A 23,979-nucleotide genomic window follows, 5' to 3' on the forward strand; every position below is an offset into this window, starting at 1 on the left:
TCTAGTCCATCTAAAAAAGCTGAACCCAACCAAGCAAGGCAGAAAATGTCATAGTAAGTTATAATGTGTCTCCTTTAAAATTGCAAAAACAACTCCAGCATTAAGTGTTTGTCTTCTCTAATTCTCAACCAGTATACAGCTCTGACAACAGCCAAAAAAATGATGGTACTTCAATACCAATAATATGTTGAATTACTATTCAAAAATTCCTCAGAAAACAATAGAAAAGTACAGAATAAAATGTTTTGATGGAATCATTCACCTCTAGAGCCTCAAGATCCTCAGGATTAGACTTGAGAGTTTCTTCAAAACGCTGAATCTGAGCCTATAGATTAAAGCCCTTCCATTAGTTCAACCAAGACCCTGAAATTCTTGTAATCAAAGAATAAAAGCATCAATAAGAACAAACAAAGCTTGACAAATTTGCATATATAAAAGTGATTGTGGTACCATAAAAGAAGCAAATAAATTAATAGAAATCTCCATTCATAGATTAAAAAAAAAGAAGATAAATTTAAAAATACTGGAATAGCATATAACATTTGCAAATATTTAACCCATATTTCAATGTCCATTTCTTGTGTTCCAGCTCAGTTGCCATAAGATGAAAATTAAGAAACAAGAAGTGTTACTACCTTAAATTTGGCATCGTCTTCTGCTGTGAGCTCCTTCTGCTCTATTTGGTTCTGTCCACTTTCACATATCACCCAGCAAAGGAACAAATTTACAAACTTAAGCAAACCAAAAATAGACTTTCCCTCTAATGTTCAAAAACTAATATTCGCTCTTAATAGACAAAGCAAGTTACACGGAAATAGTTGCAATTCAAAATAAAAGGCAATATTCAAGAACCATTCCACATCAGCTGACTACTCAAAGTATATGATTATGTGAGTTTTAAACATATAAAAATAAATAACATGTAAATCATGAAATTACTCCTTACAGTGACTGTATCATCTAACTAATGAACATGTCGTCCTCCAGAGAAACTCAATATTGCTTTACCTTGTATTATATCTGGAGAATATATTTTCTCTTGAGAAGATGGTAAGAATGCAAAAAATTGGGCATCCCTTTCCACACTTGCCAGATAGCAAGCTTTAATATGATAATGCAAATTTTATTCTAAAATTTTACTGTAATGTCCCTTTTTCCGAGCATTGAGAACAGAGACTAACTCAGTTTCCTAGCCATTCCCACAGTGTAGAGATTAAAAAGTAATGATGTAATATCTGGAAATTAATTTAATTAAAAAGTGACTAAAGAAAAGAAATATTATAAGTTAGTTTAATAAAAGAAGAAAAAGACTCATGGTATTCCGATAGTCCACAACTATTAAAGGAGATGAAAGCTCACTCCTTAGGCATGCATATTTGGATTATTGTTGGCGTTATTGAGTTGAGTTCTTGGAGCTTGTTTGGGTGAGAGCCCGTGTGAAAATGGGTTAGTTTTGGTGGTAAGTGATCCACCCTAGCTGATCTAGTCAAGGGGCTTCGGTATTGAGATCATATACCCTAGCCACTCAAAGAGGAGGGATCAAATCAGATCCACTCACTAGAGCTTAATGTGGAAACCACGAGAGGTCTATCAGATCTCTCACAGGAGCATAAAGTTTGGAGAAGAAGAATTTAGGAGGCCAAGTTCCATGTTGCTGCATTCATCTTTGAGGCTACAGCATCAGTTTATTATCCAGCCAAGCATGCCATGCTAAGTTGCACCGTAACAGATACGGAGATAGATACAAATAGGGGTTTGAAACAGATACGACAAATTTTCAAAAAATCCGGATACAATACGAAAAGGAAACAGCACACACACACATATATAACAAAATAAGAATTTCATATTACCATTCATCTTTTACTATAAACCCTTTGATCCCACAAAATGAGCAATCTCTAAATGAATCCAAATCCCTCGTTTGCTAAAACTTTTGAAATAATAGCTTAATTTTCTCAATCCTATTAATAACCCAAACTTACTTCCATAGAATTAGTGACTTCAAAGGTCCCACCAATGATGTGTTTCAATGAGTTCCTTCTTTTTAATAGTTTCTTTGGTACTATAATATTTTACTTTAGCTTTGATATTTTATTTAAAATGGATGACTTTTTATTTTATTTTTTCCTTTTTAAAATCACCATGTTCTTATCACTTGATTTTGATAAGTCAACTTGATGATCTAATAAGCCTTCACCTTGTAATAATAAATTAATAATAATTCTTTACAATTTTGGTTTATAACTTGAAAACTCTCATTGTAGACCTTTGATTTGGAATCTTTTCTTCCCTTTTAACTTATCTTTTATACGGTACAGCCTTTCGATAATACATAGATATTATAATCCTTTTATTTTCTTGGATAATATAATTTTTATGTATATGAGCGAATTTTTATCTTGTTTTGATTGTTGACATTTGTTAAAATTGGAAAGTAGGGCCAAACTCCATGTGGGTCATCTTATTTATGGCAACTAATATTTTTCTTGGATTCCTCTCATCGAGAGGTGTAGGATTGATCTAAAGATCATCCGATTCCAACATGTATTCATGGAGATATGAATTTATTTGTGTTATTTGACAATTTGTCAAGGTCGGCCAGCAACCAAATTACCCCAACTTATCCTCAACGTTGCACTATAAATAGAGGTGACCTTCAAGTCATTTGTCACACACTCATCTCTTGTGATCTCTCTTCATTTGTTTGGGTTTTGGTGAAAGAGAGATCTAGAGGGAGTGCCCTAGCCACAGTCCTAAAGGGAGGGAGATCTAGCCTTACCCTAGCCACAGTAAGAAAGAGACTTGGCCACAGATAAAGGAGAGATTTGGCTGCAGTTGAAGGAGAATTCTAGCAGCATTAAGGAAGAGATAAAGCCGCAGATTTAAGGGTGCCCTAGCCGCAGTCTAAGGAGGCCTAACTAGCAGCAAGGAAGAGGCCCTAATCACAGTCTTGAAGGTGCCCTAATCCGCAATCCTGAAGGAGACTAGGATGCAGTCAAGGGAGGACCTATATGCTGCCTACAGAAGCCCTAAACGCAGTCATAAAGAAGCCCTATTCACTGTTAAGAAAGCCCTAAATCTGCAGTGATATAGAGGCCTGAAACCGCAGTCAAATGAAGGGTTAGCTACAGCAAGAGGAAGCCCTTGCTGCAGCAAGGAGAGGCCTAATCAGCAAGGTCATTTGAGGACTGTTTCAAGGGTCCGAGTTGCTGATTGGAAGGCCGAGGCCCTGATCTTGGAGGCCGAGGTTAGGAGGACTTGCTGGAGGGTGGACAGTCCTTACATTGGGCTTGAATCTGCTCTAAAGGAGCAGCATGGAGGGCAGCATCTTATTGGAGGACAGCTGCAGCAAGGGAAAGCAATTCTGGGCCAGTTTGATGAGCTGTTAGGGACTGTGATTGGTGCCTTAACCAGTCCCAGAATTGCAGCAATGCAGCAAGAAGTCTACAGCACTTTCAAGAGATGCTTTGAGCATTCGATTGATGATGTTTTGAGGACATTTGCTACATGAGTTGCTATGTGCTTGGCCACAGGCCATAGCACCATAGCAAGGGCTACTTAGGGCTGCACTTTGTGCCTTAACCAAAACTGCAGGAGCAGGCAATCAGAGGAATGTTGCACTAGATTGATGATCTACCAAAAGGGATATGCAACAACACTCTTATTGAATGTTGTCAGGACTGCATCTTAGATCAGTCATCATTAGCAGAATGATGGACTTACTGCTGCTATCGTAAAATCTCAGATTTGTATATTTGTACTATCTCTCTCTCTGCTGAACTATTGAAGAATATAAGAAGATTTGATCAAGGGTTTCCCCACATTGGTTGAAGCGAACAAAGTTCCTTCTAATTACTCCAAAAGACTTGGAATGACAAGATATCCATGAGGATACAAATATTATATTATTATGTCTGAACAAGAATGAATGATTTACAAATGAGAACGAGAGGCTTGCTTATATACCAAGCAAGTGTCTCTTCATGAAGAGTCATGTCCTATTAGACATGCCTCTTCAACCTAATTACTAGCTTAACTAACTATTACTTATGATTATTATCTTTTACATTATATTTATATTATTTATATATTTTATTCGTTACATTGCCTTCTTCCTCAAAAAGCTTTGTCCTCAAAGCTTGTCGATGAAAAAGGCTTGATCTCTTTTCCTGCTTCGAAAGTATTTCTGTCTCGGAACTGTCATCTTAGTCAATACAAGTTGATATGATCTTCTTAGTGACAAAAAAAATTGTCGCACTGAGAAGGGATCAGACCATCCCAGATTAATCTTCTGTATAGTACTCTGATCTAACGATTTGTTAGCATAAGATTGGATTGAGGTTATATCACTATTATTTGAACATCAGCTTGTTGTTTCGATTCTGAATGGTTCAGATATGTAGCAAGGATGATTCATCTATTCTCATGATTTGGATGTCGATATAAAGTTTTTAGACTTTTTTCTGGCAAAGATGTTGTTGAATTGGTTATGGAACATTCACTTGGGATGTCCATTGTCTGAACTACAACATCTACGTGTGTCGTTTCTTCAACTGACTTGTCTTCTTGAGTTGTCATATTCACTGGATCAGTATTCGTTCCCTTATTTTCAACTTGAACTATTGTGACTGGAGATTTCGATACTTCTTCTTGAGTGACTTGTTCCAACTTATCTTTTAATGCTTTCTTATCTTCCTTAAGTTTCTTAGTTTGTTTGAGCAGACTTTGATTATGGTTCCTCAAACGTAAAAGTTCTTTGGTTTTTGATTCATCAACCTTATTTTCAGTGTTTTGAATTTTAAGTTTTTCATCTTTTAGATCTCTGATTTGTTCTAATAATTTTTTATTAAGGTTCTTTAAACGCAAATTTTCCTCTTCTTGTTCTGATAAATGCTGCTTGAGTTCTTTCTTTGAGACTTTAGTCTTCTTCAATTGTGCCAGTAATTTTTCGACATGGTCCTTGAGACAAGAAATTTCTTCATCCTTTTCCATTATTTCTTTGTAATGTATATCCATAAGATTTTTATGTTCGCGTTCTAACACTTCCTTGTTTTGTTGAATTTTGGCTATTTTGTCATTCTCTTGATCTTTTAGCTGCACTTTCTCGGTACACTGGATAACATCATTCTGTGGAAGTGATGATGGATGTAAAGAAAAGAAGGAATCCATTCTCTTTCTCTCCTCAGCCCGTCGCTCCATTCTTGTAATTAATTGTTCTATATCTCTTGCGATTGATTGTTTTTGTTCGCAACTCAAGCATTCCATATTTTTTTCTTTTTTCTTCACTTCTAACTTTGTATGGAATTTTTAATTTTTTTTTAATTTATTTTATCTCTTTATATATATATATATATATATATATATATATATATATATATATATATATATTTCAATATTCTTTTTTTTTAATATAAAACTTCTCTTTATATTTTTTTTATTTATAATCTTTTCTTTTATTCTTTCTCTATAATTTTCTCACTTTTTTTTTTAAAGTTACTTCTCTTCTTTTTCTTTTCTAAATCCTTTTAATAACTTGTATGAATGCCACTGAGCTTACAACATTTTTTTTTTAATGAAGCTACGAAACTTATAACTTAATAACTATTTGAAAGAATTTTCTGAAGGTCCTTTATGAAGCCATACGGACTTGTACGGATTACCCTAAATTACAATAGTCTATTTTTTTTAATTATTCCAAACTTAAGGATTTAAAAGTCGCGTCTTTTAATAGAATCATGTCCTTTTATACTTTGTACGATTTTTAATTTTTCTGAAAAACACCAATGAAATTTTAAATTCAAACAAGGTATTTGCACAGTGAAACTACAGACATTGAAATGATATACAACGGTTGTCTGTTCAGCAATGGTGGTTTTTCATATTAGGGGACAACCACTGGTCGAGCAGCAAAGTTTATTGAGTGGTGGCAGGGAATCGTTGGTCAGCGAACAGAGGAACGATGGAATTATGGTTGGATGATGGCTACAAACACTGACTTTTCTTTTTTTTTATGATCACTGTGTATGATACATATAATTTCTGCGGATAGCAGCAAAATTCCTGCGGAGGGCACCCAATTAGTTTATACGGGAATGAATGGCAGGTGACAGTCATGGCTGGAAAAATAATGTGGACTAGATGCGATTATCTGGTTGCGGTGACGTCGATAGGGTTGGCGGAATTGGTGGAGATGCGGGGTTATGTAGCAAACCATAAGACGACGGTAGCAATAAGGAAGAAGGGGAGCAGTAGCAACGGACGGTGTTGCGAGGGGTAGAGAAGCAACAGTGGTTGAATCCGTGTGGGTTGCCAGTCGTGGACGCTATGTGGCCCGTCGAGTTTTTAATATGTATTTTTTGTAATAATTTTTATTTTTTTAATCGATGTCTGACCTGTGCAAGGGAAGAACGACAATTGTGGCTGAATCCAGACGTCAACAATGGAGATAGCGTGGCAGGGATTTAAGCGGCTAGGTTTCGTTTGGCAGTTGAGCTTCGTTTGACACGATGTACTGCAATCCGTGTCTTGTTTTCTTTTTAAGTTTTCAGTATAATTCTTTTTTATGTAATAATTTTTTTAAAATGGCCAAAGGCCTGACGGCAAATCCGATAGAATGGAGAATCTCCAAGACTGGTAGTGAAACGCTTCAAGTATGACAACAACAAGGTTGATGACGATTGATGGCCAAGGGCCTGGTGATCAGCCAACGTGGCTCTGATACCAAATGAAGCGAACAAAGTTCCTTCTAATTACTCCAAAAAGCTTGGAATGACAAGATATCCATGAGGATACAAATATTATATTATTATGTCTAAATAAGAATGAATGATTTACAAATGAGAACGAGAGGCTTGCTTATATACCAAGTAAGTGTCTCTTCATGAAGAGTCATGTCCTATTAGACATGCCTCTTCAACCTAATTACTAGCTTAACTAACTATTACTTATGATTATTATCTTTTACATTATATTTATATTATTTATATATTTTATTCGTTACATTGGTGTTTGTCCCTGGCTAGTGCCACATCTTGTGTCCTCTTGTCTTGGCTTGTCTTCTACTGTTTATTTTATGTTCTATCTGCACTTTACTATCATGCTGATGTGATTGCTAATCTGAATAGTCATTGGGCTAATATGAAAAATTGAAGTAAATTGCTCTAAGCATAGAACATACCTAAATTTAACAACATTAATATGGCTGGTGTCCAACTTAACTAGTATTCTTCCCCATGGTGTGCTAACTAGATGTCCCTAGAACTGATATTTACAACAGTCCAATGGATTCTTCTTCATGTGAATTTATTATTTATCAAGTGACTGTCTATACAACCATTTGTTTTTGGTTGCCTCTTCCTTGCAAGTGCAATCTCAAATGGATGGTGCCCCATTGGCTGCTTAATTTTCAGTGACGGTCTCTCAGAGATGCTCCCAACATGATTTATCTTTTGCGGGTGTATTCATTTCCGAAAATCCAGAAACGGATCCAAAAAAATTTAAAACCTCCAAATACATTTCCAAAACCAGATCTGGAGCTTCCGAAATCCAGATATGGTCCAAATACGTTTTCAAGACATTGGATGGCGGATCGTATGTTGATTGTAGGAAAGGAATTTCAGAGAAATTCTCCAGGCATTTCCAGTAACTTAGATGCCATGTAGTAGGGGTCATTGACAAATCTGTTTCAAGTTCTAAAATCAAAGCATTTGCGTGTAATTCCATATTTATCTTTAATAAAATAAGGCTGAGTTTTTGCTCCTATTTCTCGTGTTATTTCTGAGTTGCAGCATCTCTCTCTAATTTCTAGGCTTTTACATTGTAGATTTATTGAAGTGCTAGTAATTTCTATTGCGCAAAATTGTGCAATTTTATTATGTTTTGGGAAAGAAATTCATGTGTATCTTTCTAAGTAAATATTTGAAGAATTTAGTTGAAAAAAATTATGGAATATTACAATGGTAGCAAAGTTGGTTCTCCTGCCAGCCTGAGGGATTTAGCAGTGGAAGATTTATTATCTGTTCCAAGAGCATGAAAATTTTGTTCCAAGTCGAAGCCCTAGCTGAATTTTATCTAGAAGTTGAGTCCGATGTGTGGCCGAATTAGCTCTTTCGGAGGCCATAAACCCTAGCACAAATTCTTCCTGGCAAATCGAAAAAGCCATCTTGAACAGGCCGTAATTATAAAAGGAAGCAAAGTTGCTTCAGGAAGATCTCCTACTCTATAGCAACTCACAGAAATGCTTACATGCAAACTGTTTGACAAAACATCTGAGAGATCGTTTACATTCAAACTGTTTGCTAAAATTTGTCAATGAGAAAATTGAGAATTATTGCAAGAGATCATATTTGTATACAAGGCTGAGTTTAATTGTGCCAAAATTCATCTTGTTGGGCCGAAATTATTCTACTATGCCGAATTTATCTTATTGGGCCAAATTTCTCTTAGAGGGCTAAATTTATTTTACTGGGCCGAATTCATCTTTTTGGATTGAATTTCTCTTGCCAAGCCGAATTTATCTAGGGGAGCCGAAATTATTCTACTGGGCCGACTTTATCCTGTTGAGCCATATTTCTCTTGCTAGGCTGAATTCATCTTGTTGGGTCAAATTCCTCTTGTTGGGAAGAATTTATCTTGCTGGGCTGAAATTATTTTGTTGGGCAGAATTTTTTTGTGGGGACGTCAAATATTGCAGCATCTAAATTTATTCATGGAGGGGCCAAGTTATTGCAACGGCTAAATTTATTCGTGCAGAGTCGTCGAATTATTGTAGCAGCTTAATTTATTTGTGGAGAGGCCAGGTATTGCAAAAATTGAAATTATTGGTGGAGATGTTGAATTATTGCAGCATTTGAATTTATTTGTGGAGAGGTTGAGTATTGCAACAGCTGAATTTATTCGTGGATTGTTGGAAATTCAGTATCCATGGTCAGTATTTTCATTAATAAAAGAAAAGGAAATTTAATTTACATTTATGGCCCCACAAGTGTCAAGTCGGCTGAATTTATTTGTGGAGAGGTCGAATATTGCAGCATCTGAATTTATTCGTGGAGTTACTGCAGCAGCTTAATTTCTTTGCAGAGAGGCCGAGTATTGCAAAAATTAAAATTATTTGTGGAGAGGGGTCAAATTATTGCAGCACTTGAATTTATTTGGGGAGAGGTCGAGTATTGCAGCAGCTGAATTTATTCATTGATTGTTGGAAATTTAGTAGCCATGGTCAGTATTGTCATTAATAAAAGAAAAGGAAAATTTACATTTACATTTATGGCCCCACAAGTTTCAAGTCGGCTCCCTCGATCAAGTCAGTCTGGCCCTTGAAGGCACCCATTCGACCCCCTTTGGAAGCTATATATATGAGACCTCTCTTCCTCATTTGGGCAACCAGATCATCTCAAGAATCATCTTTCTAGCGAAGGAAAGAGGAGTTTGAGGACGGAAAAAAAGAAGCTTATGTTGATTTGGGGTAGCATTGGATGTGCTCTAGCCACAAAATTTGGTGGAGAGGTTGGGGCACATGTGATCTTCAATACCCAGAAAGGGTTTGGGCAGATTCTAAACAGATGATGAGATATTAAATAATTAATATTTTTAATGGAGTCACTAAGCCTAAACTTAGGGAAAATAAAATATTAATGTGTATTAATATGAATCTGTGTTAGAGTGGTCCAAAGGACATGGATCAAGCCAGATCTAATCTTAGCCGTTGATTAGGGACTTAATCTCGGCTGTTGAGATGTCAACAGGGAAAGTATAAGAGGAGGCTTGAGGGTCACTTGGAGAATACACCAGATGATCAGTTATTCTATTCTCTAGAGCGAGGTTTGCTAAGAGAGATAGAATCAGTGATCGAGAGAGAAGCTGAGAGGCATTAAGTATAGAGAAATAGAGAAGGCAGAGATTGTGTTGGGAGAGCAGCGTAGCAGCCAAAGAGGGTGACGCAGAGCCAAGAAGAGCTCACGCAGGGCCAAGGAGAGGCAGCGAAGTGCTACGCAGAGCACCAAAGGGGCCAACGTAGCTGACACAGAGGCTCCCAGAGCTAACACAAGGCCTCCTGGGGCTAACACAGGGCCAGCGTGAAATAGAGAGGGGTTGACGTAGTCCAGATTGGGCAAACGCTGGGGTTGCACAACAGTTTTGTGTTGAAAACTGCTGAGGAGCTGCCGGAAGGGTTTTCCAGGGTTTCAGCCAGGAGATTTCTCTCAAACTGTGAGGTATAGCTGCTAAGGAAATTCTTTGTTGGGTAGGCCAGTTTCGACACACAAATTGTACTCTGATATTGCTTAATAAGAAAACCCTCAGATAGCTCCATCGGTTTTCCCGCATTGGGTTTTTCCGGGGACATTGGTCCAAAAATAATGGTGTCATGTGGTGTGTTTGTTCTTGTTTCTTTTAGTTGTTGATCTGTAATATGTCGAGAATGCATTGGTGTTTATTTTCAGTATTTAATTTGTAAATAACTTGTTAAAGAAAATAACAAGTAGGTAGGAATAAATCAGAAAGAGTGCATGAAGGGTTTCTAAAATAAGGAAAATTAGAAACTTCAACATGGTATCAAAGGGTGAGTGCAGATCACAGGAGGACTAAAAGACATCAGCCAAGCGGAGCAATAGCAACAGAAAACAACTATACCGAGGTGACAGAAGTTGTTTCTAGCAGCGCAGAAGCCAAGGAAGTGTGACGCAGAGCCAACCAGAGCCATGCAAAAGAAGTCGAGAACTACGCAAAGCCTCAGGGAGGCCAGCGTTGCTGACGCAAGGCATCCCAGGGTTGATGCAGACCCATCCGGGGTGACACAGAGCCAACGTGAGGCAGAGAAGGGCTAACGCAGTTCACAGAGAGGCAGTTGTTGGAGTCTAGACAGCTGCAAAAATATTGCAAAGTGGAGTTGGTGAGGTACTGTAGTCAGAACAGTACCTGACAGAGCAGGACCAGAGGAGTTGTTACCAAGGGTTTCTAGCCGAGGAACCTGGATCAGTAGTGCAGTTGCACAAGACAATCAGAGTAGGGGGCATCTCAACAAGTAGCAGAAGGATTTCTAGGAGGGAAATCAGGACTCAGAGGGAGTCCAGAAGAGAACTTCCAGACGGGAAGTAGAGACTCAGAGGAGTCGAACAGAGAACTTCCAGGAGGGAAGTAGAGGAGCGTCATGGCACTACACGGGGTAAGAGACCAGGATAGACTGGACGGAGCATCGAACTTCGCAGTCTAGAAGGCCAAAATCTTATCAGTGCTTGACAGGAATCGTGTCAAGAACTTCGCCTTGAAGGTTAAAACTATCCTAGTCAACCCCAATGATAACGACAAGTACGAAGAGGCGATGGCGAGGGCCAAGTGCATTATCCTTGACGGGGTCAAGGATCATGTGGTACCACATATAGCCGAGAAGGAAATGGTAGTTGAGATGTGGGAGGCTCTCAAGAACCTGTACTAGCATACTTCTGTGCAAAGAAGAATGTTTCTCGAGAACTAGATGAGGTCGTATCAGATGAAGAAGGGTCAATTGATCGACACCTTCCTCGAAGGACAATGAGATCCGAAACCAGTTGACTGCTATAGGAGCTGCACCGGATCAGGAGCTTATGGTGAGGACAACCCTGAATGCTGTCTCAAAAGATTGGGAAGTATTTTTCCAGAGTATCCTGGGCAGAGGGACTCTCCTACCTTGGGACGAGATGTGGACAGCTCTTCGCTAGGAAGAGATCAGATGGCAGTCAAAGACGGGTAGCAGTAGCAAAGGGATCAAAGTTCAGCAAGAGGAGGGTGTGGCCCTAGCATCTGAGGGAAAGCAAGAGAAGTGGAAGAAGAAAGATCTCTCCAGGATCAAGTGCTTCCACTGTGGGGAAATGGGTCATTGTGCGACCCAATGCCCAAGGAAGAAGAGTAAGGGAGAGTCTTTCGAGACTAAGGCAGCACTAGCACGGACAAAGAAGGAAGTTTTGCCAAACAATGATTGTGCCATGAGTGCACACGTGCCACTTGAGCGGAAGTGAGGAGACATCGAGTTGTAGTCAGGGGGACTACAGGCGATGAGGGGCAAGATCCTTGAGGTACCCAACCTCTTGGATTAAACCTTGCTATGGGAGCCTCGACGACGAGTAGCAGGATTGGCCGAGTGGGTAGAGACGAATGCGGATGGGGCGGCAAAGAGAGCTACAGTGCAGGAGTCCCAAGACAGCGCAGAGCTAGCAGGCTGCTGCAGTATGAGAGGCACAGGAGTGTTGCACCAGTGCAAGAAGGCACAGAGAGGTGTGCAATGGTGCAAGATGCAGGGAGTTGATGCAGCAGCACAGAGGTCAGAGAGGGAGCACTTGTCAACGGTAGAGGGAGCTTCAGTATTAGAGGGTGTTTCTAGCTCAATAGGGAGGTCAGTTGGGAGATCAATTACTTACTTCTCAGTAACTGAGTTGCAGTGCAGCAGTGGGCAGCACGATGCAGCTTGATGAGAGGAGGTGCAATGCGGATGCAGTGCTGGGAGAAAGGATCAGCAGCAGCACGGATGCAGACGGAGCTGTCGTACAGATGCAGCAGTGGCAATGGCAAAACCATGGGCAGCAGTACAGGAGGCAGCAGTGCAGAGGATGTTGGGCAAGAAAGCCTAGCATCAGCACAAGTACCGATGCCGGATGATCAGAGTAATACTCAGTGAGGAGTATTGCTAGAGCACAATCCTCGCTAAAAGGGAGTGTTGATTTGGGGTAGCATCGGATGTGCTCTAGCCACGAAATTTGGTGGAGAGGTTGGGGCACATGAGATCTCCAATACCCAGAAAGGGTTTGGGCAGATTCTAAACAGATCAGGAGATATTAAAATAATTAATATTTTTAATGGAGTCCCTAAGTCTAAACTTAGGGAAAATAAAATATTAATGTGTATTAATATGAATATGTGTTAGAGTGGTCCAAAAGACATGGATCAAGCCAAATCTAATCTTAGCCATTGATTAGGGACTTAATCTTGGCCGTTGAGATGTCAACAGGAAAAGTATAAGAGGAGGCTTGAGGGTCACTTGGAGAATACACCAGATGATCAGTTATTATATTCTCTAGAGCGGGGTTTGCTAAGAGAGATAGAATCAATGATCGGGAGAGCAGCTGAGGGGCATTGAGTACAGAGAAACAGAGAAGGCAGAGATTGTGCCGGGAGAGCAGCGCAGCAGCCAAGGAGGGTGACGCAGGGCCACGCAGAGGCAGCCAAGTGTTGCGCAGAGCAGTAGCGGGGCCCCCGTAGCTGACGCAGAGGCTCCCAGAGCTAACGCAGGGCCAGCGTGAGACAGAGAGGGATTGACACAGGGCTAGCATGAGACAGAGAGGGGCTAATGCAGTCCAAATTGGGCAGACGCTGGGGTTGCAGAGCAGTTTTGTGCTAAGGAGTTGCTGGAAGGGTTTTCTGAGGTTTCAGCCAGGAGATTTCTCTCAAACTGTGAGGTATAGCTGCTAAGGAAATTCGTTGTTGGGTAGGCCAGTTTCGGCACCCAAATTGTACTTTGATATTGCTTAATAAGAAAACCCTCAGATAGCTGCACCGGTTTTCCCGCATTGGGTTTTTCGGGAGACAATGGTCCAAAAATAATGGTGTCATGTGGTGTGTTTGTTCTTGTTTATATGTTGAGAATGCACTGGTGTTTATTTTCAGTGTTTACTTTGTAAATAACTTGTTAAAGAAAATAACAAGTAGGTAGGAATAATCAGAAAAAGTGCATGAAGGGTTTCTAAACTAAGGAAAATTAGAAACTTCAACAGCTTATACCTTTCTCTTGAAGACAATATTGTTGAAATTTGAGCAGCTTCAGGATGAATTTCCCCAAAGGGAAGCCCTACTTCCCCAAGCAGATCCCAACTACCCCAAAGGAAATCCATCCTATCCCAAAGAAGAATTAAAAATTGGGTAAGTAAATATTAATATGTGGGAAATATATTTTAAGATCAAAATTTGAATTTTTATGTTTCCCTCCAATATTTCAAGGTCGACTTCATAAGATTTCATGTCGACTCGCTTATGGAAAATCCACGTCCCAAATCAACTATAAAAAGTCAATTGTTGTGGATCATTTTGGAGGATGGGAAAATTGAGATTCTCTAATGCTCGATATATCTTTATGGTTTTTTGTGGTTCATATGCCTCCTCTAAGGCTCGCTTTCTCTTACAATGCTCGCATTTCACAGAGGTTCACATATTTTGTCTATGGCTCGCAAAGGTTCACACGATGGCTCACATTATTTGAAGGCTCGTGGCTCATATTCATTAAAGGCTCGTTATACAACTCTGTGTCTCTCGCATACTCTTTGAGGATAGCATACATTCTTAGTCACATCGCATACATTCTCTAGCATCGCTACATGAATAGAGGCATCGCATACATTCTCTAACATCACTACATGAACAAAGGCATCACATACAATCTTAGTGATATCACATACATTCTCTAGCATCGCTACATGAACAAAGGCATCGCATACATTCTCAATGACATTGCATACATTCTCTAGCATCACTACATGAACAGAGGCATCGCATACATCAACAGTGATATCGCATATGCTCTGGCAACGTTACATAAGCAGTGGCATCGCATCTTTATTTCTATGTCATTACTTTTCCATGACAGTGGCAACGATATTCCCTGTAGCTCACTTACATTTGTGACATTGCATTGGATAGATCCGTGGCACGAATTATATATATACTCTAGGATCAGATCATTGCACTTGTGGCATCGTTTTGGATAAACCTATGGCCCAATTTGTGATATTGCATCATGTAGAAATTTTGAATAATTTAACACATATTCAATGGAGATTATCCTGATCATGTACTAATGCGGAAAACATACACAATACATAAGCTCCTCTACGTTGATCAAGAATATAGCAGCATCAATAACAATAAAACATCAAGAGCATTCACACATTAACACAGTATGTATCACGGGGAAAGCATCTCGCTAAAAACCCCACACTATCTGTATATTAATGATTGAGTCATGTAACATTACACAGCATAATACTTCTCACAAGTATCTCCACCTCTGTTACACACAATACAGCTCAGATCTGATCTCCAAATCTCTTCCACTGCTTGCCTGCCTCCACTGCTCAATACCTGCTCAAGAACTGATGAGAATTGCTTCCCAAACTCGATTTTCGCCTGCAAAATAGTCACTCACTCTTTGTGGACGTGAGCAAAGGCTAAAATGCGGGCCAAATACGTGAGCAAACTCATTGGCATACTCAATCCTTTGATTGTGCAAGATCTGGTGCACAACTATAGTCACAACTGATAGCAATCTGATTCTCTACCACCTGTCCCTGTTGAACTGAACATGCACTGACATGCAACTGAGTTAACTGATGTATTCTTTAGTTGTATTATGAGTTAATAATTAGTTTAACAACTCATCATTAGTCTATCTGCAGTTAGACTAACTACAACCAGTTTAACTAAGTTAAACTGAACACAACTCCATCAACTGTACCTCCAGTCCACTAAACTCAACTCACTTGAGTTCTAACTGAAGTCATGCATGCAACAACTCAACTGACTCATAAGAAAAACGAATTTCCTTCTGACAGCTACATGTGCCACTTCCGTAGCTCAAACTGAAGTGCTCCAAGAGAATAAGATTAAGTTTATAGTCCAAATATTATTGTGAGATAATAATATTTGACTTTTCTATTTTTGACAGCCAGTCTAAAAATAGACTTGATCACTCACACTGTGATCACTCACACTTTCATCAAAAATAGAAGTCCATCTATTTTTTCCCAACTTGATCAATCATCCATAAACATAGACATGATCCATATGTCTAAAAATAGGCATAGTCTAAAAATAGACTTGCGCCAAAAATAGCCTGCGGGCCCACTTAGTGAAGGCGACTCTTTTCACTAAGCTCCATCATCTTGTTGCAATCTCAACACTCCCTCTCGACAAGATATGGATTATCAGCAACCCCTATCCTGCCTCGGTGGTACTCGAATTTGCTCCTGGTGAGAGCCTTCGTCAGAATATCAGCATCCTGATCCTCCGTTGGAATGTACGAAAGTAACATGATCCTCCGCTGCACACAATCTCTGATATGATGGTACCTGATGTCAATATGTTTAGATCTATCATGAAATACAGGATTAGCCGAGAGTTTAATGCAACTCTGGTTATCACAGTAAATCACAGTAGGATCCAAATGAGAACCGAACAAACCAACCAGGATCTTCCTCATCCATATAGCCTCGCATGCAGCCAAACTTGCTGCCATATACTCGGCCTCCGCTGAACTGAGTGCCACAGATCTCTGCTTCCTGCTGTACCAAGAAACTGCTGTCGATCCGATACTGAAGACCCCTCCTGATGTGCTCTTTCTGTCTGTTGGGCTCCCTGCCCAATCTGCATCCGTGAAGCCACATAGCTTCACCTCATCCTCCTGTCTGTACCACAAACCATATCCCGATGTGCCTCTCAAGTAGCGCAATACATGCTTGCCCGCCTTCCAGAAGAGCTTGGTAGGCTTAACCATAGCTTGTGAAAGCTGGTTAACTGCATAGCATATATCAGGTCGTGTATTGACCAAATACATCAGCGACCCCACCAACTGTCGATAAACAGTGGCATCCACTTCTTCTCCCGAAGTGGCATCCTCCTTCCTCCAACCTCCAGGAAGAGGAGTATCAACAGGCTTGCAGCCATGCATGTTGAACTTCTCCAGTATCTCCCGAGCATACTTGCCCTGAGAAACAAACAGTCCACCACTGCGCTGCCATATTTCCAATCCTAGGAAATAGTGAAGGAGGCCCAAGTCCTTCATCTCAAACTCTGTAGCAAGATCCTTCTTGCATGACAGTATCAACAGCTCATCACCCGTTAGAATCAAATCATCAACATACAGTACAATGATAAGCAACTTACCCTCCACCACAATCTGGTATAGGTTCGGATCCGCCTCGCTCTTGGAGAATCCAAGTCCTGTGAAATAGCTGTCTATCCGTGTGTACCAAGCACGTGGTGCTTGCTTCAACCCATACAGCGCTCTCTTGAGCCTGCACACATGCGACTCGCTGCTGAAGACTTCAAAGCCTTCGGGTTGCTCAATGTACACCTCCTCCTCAATGACTCCGTTGAGGAACGTAGTCTTCACATCCATCTGATGAATGTGCCATCCCATCTGCGCTGAGAGAGCAAGAATCGTCCGTATGGAAGAATACCTTGCGACAGGTGCAAAGGTCTCCTCATAATCGATCCCCTCAATCTGTGAAAAGCCTCGGGCAACAAATCTTGCCTTGTACTTCTCCACACTCCCGTCAGCTGCCTGCTTAACTTTGTAGATCCATCTCGAACCTACCACTGATTTCCCTTCCGGTCTAGGAACAATCTCCCATGCACTGTTTCTGACAATAGAATCATACTCTTCCACCATGGCGTCTACCCATGCGGGATCCTCCACAGCTTCCTCGAAAGAGGATGGCTCAGTCACAACACACTTGCTCATAAGAGCCATGTATCCAGTGTACCGATCAGGTGACTGTCTCTGCCTGCGTTGGGCTGTAGGTGGTCCTACAACTTTCTCTGCATCTTGAGCCAGTCGCTCAGCTTCTGTCAAGCGCTTTCGCCCTCTGATGGTTGGCGCTGCATGAGTGGTCTCTTCCACTCCATGAACCTCGTCCTGTGGCTGATCCACGTCCTGAAGCTCATCCTTAGGAACTAATAGCTCCTCATCTGCATGCAAGTGTAGCTCCCTCTCAAGCGAACACTTCATGGCTTTCTCCTCCTGAAATTTTATATCCCGTCGCACAACAGTTTTACCACTGTCTGGCAAATACACACGATAGTTGTGGGGCGTATCAGTGTACCCCACAAATATCCCAACCTCTGCAGTCGGCTCCAACTTCTTTCTGGCATCCTTCGTCACATGCATGTAAACGTTAGCACCAAAAATCCTCAAATGAGAAAGATCAGGCTTCTTACCAGAATAAGCCTCCTCGGGTGTACTCATGCCAAGTATCCTATGAGGACAACGGTTCTGCACATAAACTGCTGTATTGCATGCTTCCGCCCACAAGTGAAGGGGTAGGCCCTGATCATGCAACATTGCCCGTGCAGCACCCACAATCGTTCTGTTCTTCCGCTCAGCTACCCCGTTCTGCTGTGGGTTATGGGGAGCTATGAGCTCTCTACGAATCCCTTCTACCTTGCAGAAATCCTTGAACTCGTCCGAGATGTATTCACCACCATTATCGCTCCTAAGAGCCTTCACCTTCTTCCCCGACTCCTTCTCGACCAGTGCTTTGAATTCACAGAACTTTGAATATGTCTCGCTCTTCTTCTGCATGAAGAAGATCCAGCACTTACGAGAGAAATCATCAACAAAAATCACATAATACCTGTGTTTTGCTGTCGAAGCAACTGAGAAAGGTCCACACACGTCTGTGTGAATTCTCTCAAGGATCGTCGTGGCGCGACTATCCTTCTCGTGAAAGGTGGCTTTCACAAACTTCCCCAAAGTACACCCCTTGCATTGATCTGACTGCGCAAGTGTGCCTTTAGGAAGCCTTGTAGTGATCTGCTGCAGTATCTTCAAGGCTCCATGGTGAAGGTGACCCAATCTCCTGTGCCACAACTCGCCATCATCCCGGCTCACCAATCCTTCTGCCTTGCCTGCCATTGCTGCGCATCCATCTACATGCAACTGATAAAGGTTCCTCACTCGAACCCCTATCTTCCGGGTCTCACCAGTTGTCTTGCTGCGCAGGAAGGCCTTTCCCTCGCTGAAAACAACATCATACCCCTTGTCTTCTAACATCGCCACTGAGATGAGATTCTTCTTCAATCCTGGAACATGCATGACTTCCTTCAATACAAAGGGTTTACCAGACTCCCTCTCAAAGGAAATGGTACCGATACCGGTCGCACTGTATCTACCATCATCGCCCATCTCGATGTGCACTCCAAGATCTTTGTCCTCCAGATCAGAGAACAAATCTCTATCTCCCGTCATGTGAAAAGACGCACCACTGTCCAGAAACCACACTGATCCCATCACACTTGAAACCAAGCATGCGATCAATGAAAAATCAAGCTCAAACTGAGAAGCTAAAGCCTCTCCCCCTGCAGATCCAGCAGCTTGCTTGTTCTTCTTCTTCTGCGGACAATTTGTGGCATAGTGTCCATGCTGGTGATAGTGAAAACACTTCACCTTGGACATATCCTACTTCTTTCCTTTCGCACCGGAATGAGAAGCTTTCTTGTTCTTCCCCTTCTTTGCTTTGGCAGCCAAAGCACGATTCTCTTCATCAGATACCTTTGATGAAGATCCATTCTCATACTTATTGTTACTGAGTTTATCCTTGAGCGCCAGGTCGCTCTTGCTTTGGAATAACATTCGCAATCCGTTGAAAGACATTTCAACAACACTGCTGCAAATTCGAATTCCACCAGCTACCAACTCAACTGCTTCCGATCAACCCTCGCTTGATATCCTGTAAAAATCTCTTCTACAAATCAAGCTGCTCCGATACCATGTAGAAATTTTGAATAATTTAACACATATTCAATGGAGATTATCCTGATCATGTACTAATGCGGAAAACATACACAATACATAAGCTCCTCTACGTTGATCAAGAATATAGCAGCATCAATAACAATAAAACATCAAGAGCATTCACACATTAACACAGTATGTATCACGGGGAAAGCATCTCGCTAAAAACCCCACACTATCTGTATATTAATGATTGAGTCATGTAACATTACACAGCATAATACTTCTCACAAGTATCTCCACCTCTGTTACACACAATACAGCTCAGATCTGATCTCCAAATCTCTTCCACTGCTTGCCTGCCTCCACTGCTCAATACCTGCTCAAGAACTGATGAGAATTGCTTCCCAAACTCGATTTTCGCCTGCAAAATAGTCACTCACTCTTTGTGGACGTGAGCAAAGGCTAAAATGCGGGCCAAATACGTGAGCAAACTCATTGGCATACTCAATCCTTTGATTGTGCAAGATCTGGTGCACAACTATAGTCACAACTGATAGCAATTTGATTCTCTACCACCTGTCCCTGTTGAACTGAACATGCACTGACATGCAACTGAGTTAACTGATGTATTCTTTAGTTGTATTATGAGTTAATAATTAGTTTAACAACTCATCATTAGTCTATCTGCAGTTAGACTAACTACAACCAGTTTAACTAAGTTAAACTGAACACAACTCCATCAACTGTACCTCCAGTCCACTAAACTCAACTCACTTGAGTTCTAACTGAAGTCATGCATGCAACAACTCAACTGACTCATAAGAAAAACGAATTTCCTTCTGACAGCTGCATGTGCCACTTCCGTAGCTCAAACTGAAGTGCTCCAAGAGAATAAGATTAAGTTTATAGTCCAAATATTATTGTGAGATAATAATATTTGACTTTTCTATTTTTGACAGCCAGTCTAAAAATAGACTTGATCACTCACACTGTGATCACTCACACTTTCATCAAAAATAGAAGTCCATCTATTTTTTCCCAACTTGATCAATCATCCATAAACATAGACATGATCCATATGTCTAAAAATAGACATAGTCTAAAAATAGACTTGCGCCAAAAATAGCCTGCGGGCCCACTTAGTGAAGGCGACTCTTTTCACTAAGCTCCATCATCTTGTTGCAATCTCAACACATCATACAGTGAGGTAAGGCATCAATACATATAACAGTAAGGTATGACTTTGACATTGATCTATATAACCATGAGGTATGACTTCGATCCATTTAACAACGAGGTATTTGATATGAAAGTTAATTAACACAAAGTGGTGACAGTTGATATTATCGTAACCTTGATATACTAAGTGGACTTGCTATGTCAGTTGATGTTATGGTGGCCTTGATATAGCAGTGATAGTAACCTTGCACGAAAGTGATAGCAATCTACTTACATAACAGTGAACTATGTGAGACAGTGACCTATGTGAGATAATGACCTATTTAACAAAGAGTCTGTGACCTAGTGTCACAATGAACTATGGCAGTTATAACAATGCCTTGTGACAGCACATATATGACAGTTATGATAGTTCCTCTATGATAGTGTTGTGTGGTAGTACCTTTAGGATAAGACAGTAACCCTTTATGTATGCAAGATATGATATTTTATATAACCGCAACTATCTTGGACTTGTTTCATTCAGTTCACAAACAGAGTTGTGAACTGACTTGGGTTGGCCCTAAGTCGCCTAATGTGATTGATGTTTCATAATATTTGTATTTTGTATCTCAGATGAACATTTGATGAATATCTAATAGAAAAAAAATTTGACTGGGTTTTCCCTAGTCTCTAACCTAATGTTGATTTGGGGTAGCATTGGATGTGCTCTAGCCACGAAATTTGGTGGAGAGGGTGGGGCACACGAGATCTCCAATACCAAAAAAGGGTTTGGGAAGTTTCTAAATAGTTCAGGAGATATTAAAATAATTAATATTTTTAATGGAGTCCCTAAGTCTAAACTTAGGGAAATTAAAATATTAACTTGAATTAATATGAAACCGTGTTAGAATGGTCCAAAAGACATGGATCAAACCAGATCTAATCTTAGTCGTTGACTAGGGACTTAATCTCGATCGTTGATATGTCAATGAGAAAAGTATAAGAGGAGGCTTGACGGTCACTTGGAAAACACACCAGAGTGATCAGTCATTCTATTCTCTAGAGCGAGGTTTTCTAAGAGAGATAGAATCAGTGATTAGAGTTGCACCTGAGGGGCATTGAGTACAGAGGGACAGAGAGGCAGAGATAGTATCGGGAAAGCAGCGCAAGAGCCAGAGAGAGTGATGCAATAGCGTCCAGGGCTCACGCAGAGGCAACCGAGAGCTGCACAGTGTTTCAGAGAGGCCAGTGTTGTTGACGCAGAAGGCCAGAAGGCTGACACAGGGCCTCCTAAGGCTGACGCAGGCCCATTTAGGGTGATGCAGGGCCAGTGTTGGGCAGAGAGAGGCTGACGCAGTCCAAAAAGGCAGACACTGGGGTTTCTGGGGCAGATTGGAGATGAGGAGTTGCCGAAAGGTTTTGTCTGGTGTTTCAGCCGAGACATTTGTCTCAGACTGAGAGGTACTACTACCAAGGAAATTCTCTGTTAGGTAAGCCGGATTTGGCACCCAGATTGTACTTTGAAATTGCTTAATAAGAAAACCCTCTGATAGTTGCACCGGTTTTCCCGCATTGGGTTTTTCCGGGGACATTGGTCCAAAAATAACGGTGTCATTTTGTGTAATTGTTTCTATTTCCTTCAGTTGTTGATCTGTAATATGTTGAGCATGCGCTAGTGTTTATTTTCAGTATTTACATTGTAAATAACTTGTTAAGTAACAGAACAAGTAGGTAAGAATAAATCAGTACAGTGCATGGAGGGTTTCTAACTAGTAGACTTAGAAACTTCAACATGGTATCAGAGCGTGGTTGCATATCACAAGAGATTGAGGACATCAACCGAGCGGAGCAATAGCAGCAGAAAACAGTTGTCTCGAGTGACAGAAGTTGTTTCTAGCAGAGCAGCAACAAGGGAAGGGTGATGCAGTGCCCAAGTCATCAAGAGTGAGCCAGGAAGAGGCAGCACAGAAGCTAAGGGAGGCAAAGGGAGCCTCATGCAGAAGCTAGGAGGGCTGACGTAATTGGCTAAGGCCGGGTTGCTGGCGTCGGGATTGCGTAGAGCCTAGGAGCTTTCACCTTCAAGTTGTTGGGGTTTAGAAGGTCGTGGGAACATTGCAAAGTGGAGCCGGTGAGGTACTGTAGTCAGAACAATACCTGACAGGAAAGGCCAAGAGGAGGGAGTTGCTGCTGAGGGTTTCTAGCCGAGAAATCCGAATCAGTGGTGCGGTTGCACAGACGATCAGAGTAGGGGGCATCTCGACATCGGCAGAAGGATTTCCAAGAGGGAAACCGAAACTCAGAGGGAGTCAAATTGAGGGAAGTAGAAGAGCATCATGGCACTACACGGAGTAAGAGATCAGGACAGGTTGGACAGAGCGTCGAACTTCGCAGTCTGGAAGGCCAAAATCTTATTCGTACTTGATAGAAATAGTGTCAAGCACTTCACCTTGAAGATGATAGCTATCCCAGTCGACCCAGCTGAGAACGACAAGTACGAGGAAGCAATGGCGAGGGCGAAGAGCATCATCCTTGACGGGGTCAAGGACCATGTAGTACCACAAATTGGTGAGAAGGAAACGGCATATGAGATGTGGGAAGCCCTAAAGAAATTGTACTAGCATACTTCTGTGCAGAGAAGGATGTTACTAGAGAACCAATTGAGGTCATATTAGATGAAGAAGGGAGAATCGATTGACACCTTCCTCGGAGGACTGAATGAGATCCGAGATCAGTTAACTAATATAGAAGCCACGCCGGATCAGACATTGATGGTAAGGACAACCCTGAATGTAGTCTCAGAAGATTGAGAGGTATTTGTCCAGAGTATACTAGGCAGAGGGACACTTCCACCTTGGGATGAGATGTGGGCGGCTCTTCGCCACGAAGAGATCAAACAGTAGTCAAAGGCTGGAAGCAGCAATAAGGGGATCAAAGTCAAAGAGGAGAAAGATGTTTCCCTAGCATCTGAGGGAAAGCAAAAAAGGCAGAAGAATAAGGATCTCTCCAAGGTCAAGTGCTTCCACTATGGGGAGCTAGCTCATTATGCGACCTAGTGTCCAAGGAAGAAGAGTAAGGGAGAGTCTTCCGAGACTAAGGCAGCGCCAGCAAGGGCAGAAAAAGGAAGTGGAGACAGACGATGACTGTGCCATGAGTGCACACGCGCCACTTGAGAAGAAGTGGGGAGACATCGAGTTGTAGTCAGGCGGACTACAGGCGATGAGGGGCAGGATCCTTGAGGTACCCAGCCTCTTGGATTAGACCTTGCTACGGGAGCCCCGAAGAGGAGTTGCAGGACTGGTTGATTAATTACTTAGGGACTTAGGAGAAACGAAGGTTGGTTT

At 41.2% G+C, this 23,979-nt stretch overlaps 1 protein-coding gene across 2 annotated transcripts in view; it reads right to left on the reverse strand.

Moving 5' to 3' along the window:
* The window catches only part of LOC149172579 (uncharacterized), a 405,339-nt gene that overhangs the window by 215,572 nt on the left and 165,788 nt on the right, over positions 1-23,979 (reverse strand). For both annotated transcript variants that reach the window (XM_089427744.1, XM_089427743.1), the window contains exons 8-9: positions 636-693; positions 263-325 (exon numbers count right to left, since the gene is read on the reverse strand). In XM_089427744.1, the coding sequence (XP_089283870.1) occupies positions 263-325; positions 636-693 (121 nt within the window). The remainder of the gene's footprint in view (positions 1-262; positions 326-635; positions 694-23,979) is intronic.

This window comes from Pinus tabuliformis, chromosome 4_2 (genome assembly GCF_031772625.1).
Source record: "Pinus tabuliformis cultivar Carrire ecotype Pingquan chromosome 4_2, CPIR1, whole genome shotgun sequence".
Taxonomy (NCBI): Eukaryota; Viridiplantae; Streptophyta; class Pinopsida; order Pinales; family Pinaceae; genus Pinus; species Pinus tabuliformis.